Raw genomic sequence first — 3351 nt, 5'->3', positions numbered from 1 at the left:
ATCCACTCCCACCCCCCCAAAAAAAAAAAAATAATAATAATAGAAGAAACCAAAAACAATTTAATCTTTCTATTCATAATTAATGGTAGATACATTGAAATGTTTGGAGGACTTGGTCAGAATATTTCATGAACATTCAGTAGTTGGAAGAGTGAATCACATGACTATGTCAATCGTCGAAAATAGAAATTTTTGTTCATAATCATATACCTTCTTGGAGATTCTTTGCTTTGAATGTTTGGTAGTACTTAATAGTACCTTCAATGTATCCAAATTGATAATTTCAACTTTGTCTTTTCGTTTTCAAACTCGAGACCAACAGAAATTTTCAAGCATTGTCATAGATTTTTTTTTTTTTCTTTTTTTCGTTTTGATAAATGCATTGTCATACATTAATCTTTAAGAGGGAAGACACCCTAAAACTCCTAGCTTACAAATTGATTTTTATGTGGAGCTGATATTTTGCTAATAACAGACTTTATTTATGGTTGCTTTATGAGCCATAATTTATTAATACATTTATGTTTCTCTGTAGATCTATTTGTGCATATATCTATTTTTAACATGATTGGATATATTTTCAGACATATTTCCAAGTTTGGTCATCTTTGCCTGACAACTGAATCTTTAACTTTATTGGTAAAAATTTATGAATGGAGTTTTCCTTTGCCCACCGTGATCCATTCACCAGAAGGTCTTGAGATGTGTGCAGCGAGGTATCAAAAGTGTAGTTTGAAAAGGTACTAAAATCCTATAATGGTTTTTAACCACTAGGATGGTGGATGAATCGTCCTCCATAGATTTAGAAAATATTTTTAAAAAATTTATTAGAAAATAAAAACTAAATGATTTTTTTTTTTTTTTCAGTTCTTTCAATTAACATCATAAGTTCCCAAAATTATGCACTGTGAGTTATCACACAACACACGTACAGAGAGCGAGAGAGAGAGAGAGAGAGTAAATGTGCAGTAATAATGAAAAGCTAGAGGAAACTCTGAAAGTAAACAATAATTAAGAAATTCATCTACATTAGTTCTACAATGATACAACCACAACTTTTAGTGGAGAATACATGATTGATTGCCTAGAATCATCTCAAACTTGGTTTTGATCGATAAGTGAACCAACTCTTTCATATTGTAGCTATGTGGTAAGCTTAATTTGCCACAGTAAAAGTAATAAATTTCATGAATCAAAAGAGAGACTGAAACAAACCACTAGATATGGGTGGTTTGCTGGCACTATCCTTTCTCTTAAATGCAACAATGATTACATATTATCACTTATTCGACCTTCCACAAAGAGACACCCTAACAAATGCGAATGCCTTAGAATCTTTGTACTTGAAGATTACTAAATCTCATAATCTAATCTAATTTTCTGACATAAGAAGTATAATATTACCTAAAGAGAAGAAGTGTGGAAGAAGGGGCACATTCAGGTTCCCCAGCAATATTTGAATCTGGAAATTGCTGGCTTTCTTCCATCACTGCAAGTGAAGGAGAAGGAATCCTAATAGTAAGATCAAGGTTCAAATCAGGCAAGTTGCAGGTATCATCCTCTAGGCAGCTTCCAGCATCAGAGACCTGATCATTATCCCCTTGAGATTTTACTGGCTTACATGGCTGAAAAATATGTGTCTTTGATCCAGAAGATGTGTCACTACCACCAGATACAAGTTGAGTTTGAGGACGAGGAACCCTTTGGTTCAAACGATGGTTGTTTGGATCAATACCCATATTTGTTAGCTTTCTCCTCAAATGGGAATTCCAGTAGTTCTTCACTTCATTGTCTGTACGACCAGGCAATCTCCCTGCTATCAAAGACCACCTGAAGCCATCACATGTGAAGAGTTAAACGTCACTATTGATCCTAAAGATTCACTAATAAGGGATTTTTTTTGTATTTACCAGTAATATATATTAGTAACTTTATCAAGATTTCATATTTGATATCAGAAATATCAAATTGGCAAAACTAGTTAGGATAGGCAATTGATTCTTGTTATAATGTTCAATGAAATAGTATGACCAATATAGAAGAGGGTAGGTAGGACTGAGATATCGCACCGGTTGCCTAGGAGTGCATGGAGCTTAATGATGAGGTCTTCTTCATCTTCAGCAAAGTTGCCTCTTTTAAGGTCTGGCCTCAAATAGTTTATCCATCTTAGCCTACAGCTTTTACCACACCGAAGCAAGCCTGATGATAGGAACAAGACCAAGAAATGTACCATTAGTGATGTGCAAATAATCAAGAAAAGAAGAAGAAGAAGATAGGAATTGGGTTTTCAGTAGATGAGGAACCTGCAGCCTGAGGGAGTGATCTCCAGCAACCTTCACCATGGATTCGGATGTAGTCAATGAGCTTCTGGTCTTCTTGCTTAGACCAAGCTCCTTTGTTGGTGTCTTGTTTATCACAGCAAGGTTTTCTCATCTTAATCACTTCAATTGGAAAGCCTAGAAACTATGAGAGAAAAGATATGAGAAAGTGGATAAGTTCAAGAAAGGCCAGGGACAGGGAAAGAGAGACAGAAGGAAAGAAGGAAAGAGAGAAAGAGAGCACTCCCCAATCCACAAGAATTGTTATATAAAAGGGTAGAGTTTGTGAAGGGTTGATGGTTGACTTAGACCGGCGGTTGTTTACAACTGTACGTGTTTCTGTGTGGGTATCTCCAAGAGAGAGAGAGAGAGAAGGTGGTGAAGCATGGTTGCTAGTTGCCGTTAAGTATAAGTCTCCATCTCCCTTTTCCTCACTCTCATGCCGATCTCATAATTATATATATATATATTTTAAAAGCTCATAAGAATATATTAAGAATGAAAAGAAATAGAGAGTACAGATTTAAGAATACCCAGATGGATACAGAGATAGAAGATAATTATTTAATTTTAAGGAAAAATTAAGAACCCTTCTAATGTGGTGTAAGGCAACATCAGTGTGCGGGGCTAATGGAAGGGTGTACATGAACATCTTCTTCAATGCAAGGAATGAGGGATAATGTAATCTTTTCATGCCCGCTTATATCTAAACATAGATGACGCCAAACTAGCAGCATTCTATTCTTCGGTTTTTTTTTTTTTTATTTGACCAAGAAAAGTTGGCGCAATCACATGTTCACACTCCTCGTTGACTGATAGCTTGGATATTTTAGTCTCTTCCATCCATCAACCTTGAAACCTAAGTCTTTAAAGCACCAAACAATCCCTGTTGTTAGACCCTCTCTCTCTCTCTCTCTCTGTCTCTCTCTCGTCACCCCCCATGAAAGAAGTAAGATTAGAGATTTGGAAGCTTTAGGGTTGGCGGTTGTCTCATGGGTTTATACTTGAAATTGGAGGAAGCATGTGGCGGTGA

General features: G+C 35.9%; 1 protein-coding gene across 1 annotated transcript; it reads right to left on the bottom strand.

The window, feature by feature from the left end:
• Positions 1–1160: 1160 nt before the first annotated feature.
• On the bottom strand, positions 1161–2582 carry LOC122067302 (transcription repressor MYB4-like). The gene is made up of 3 exons (XM_042631134.1): positions 2304–2582; positions 2070–2199; positions 1161–1830 (listed from the first exon to the last, which is right to left on the bottom strand). Exons 1-3 carry the CDS (start codon positions 2431–2433, stop codon positions 1401–1403), a joined length of 690 nt encoding a protein of 229 aa, XP_042487068.1. The 5' UTR covers positions 2434–2582; the 3' UTR covers positions 1161–1400.
• Positions 2583–3351: the final 769 nt, after the last annotated feature.

The sequence above is a fragment of the Macadamia integrifolia genome, unplaced genomic scaffold, assembly GCF_013358625.1.
Source record: "Macadamia integrifolia cultivar HAES 741 unplaced genomic scaffold, SCU_Mint_v3 scaffold2821, whole genome shotgun sequence".
Taxonomy (NCBI): domain Eukaryota; kingdom Viridiplantae; phylum Streptophyta; class Magnoliopsida; order Proteales; family Proteaceae; genus Macadamia; species Macadamia integrifolia.
The sequence above is the reverse complement of the archived record's forward strand: the minus strand, read 5'-3'. Positions and strand labels throughout refer to the sequence as shown.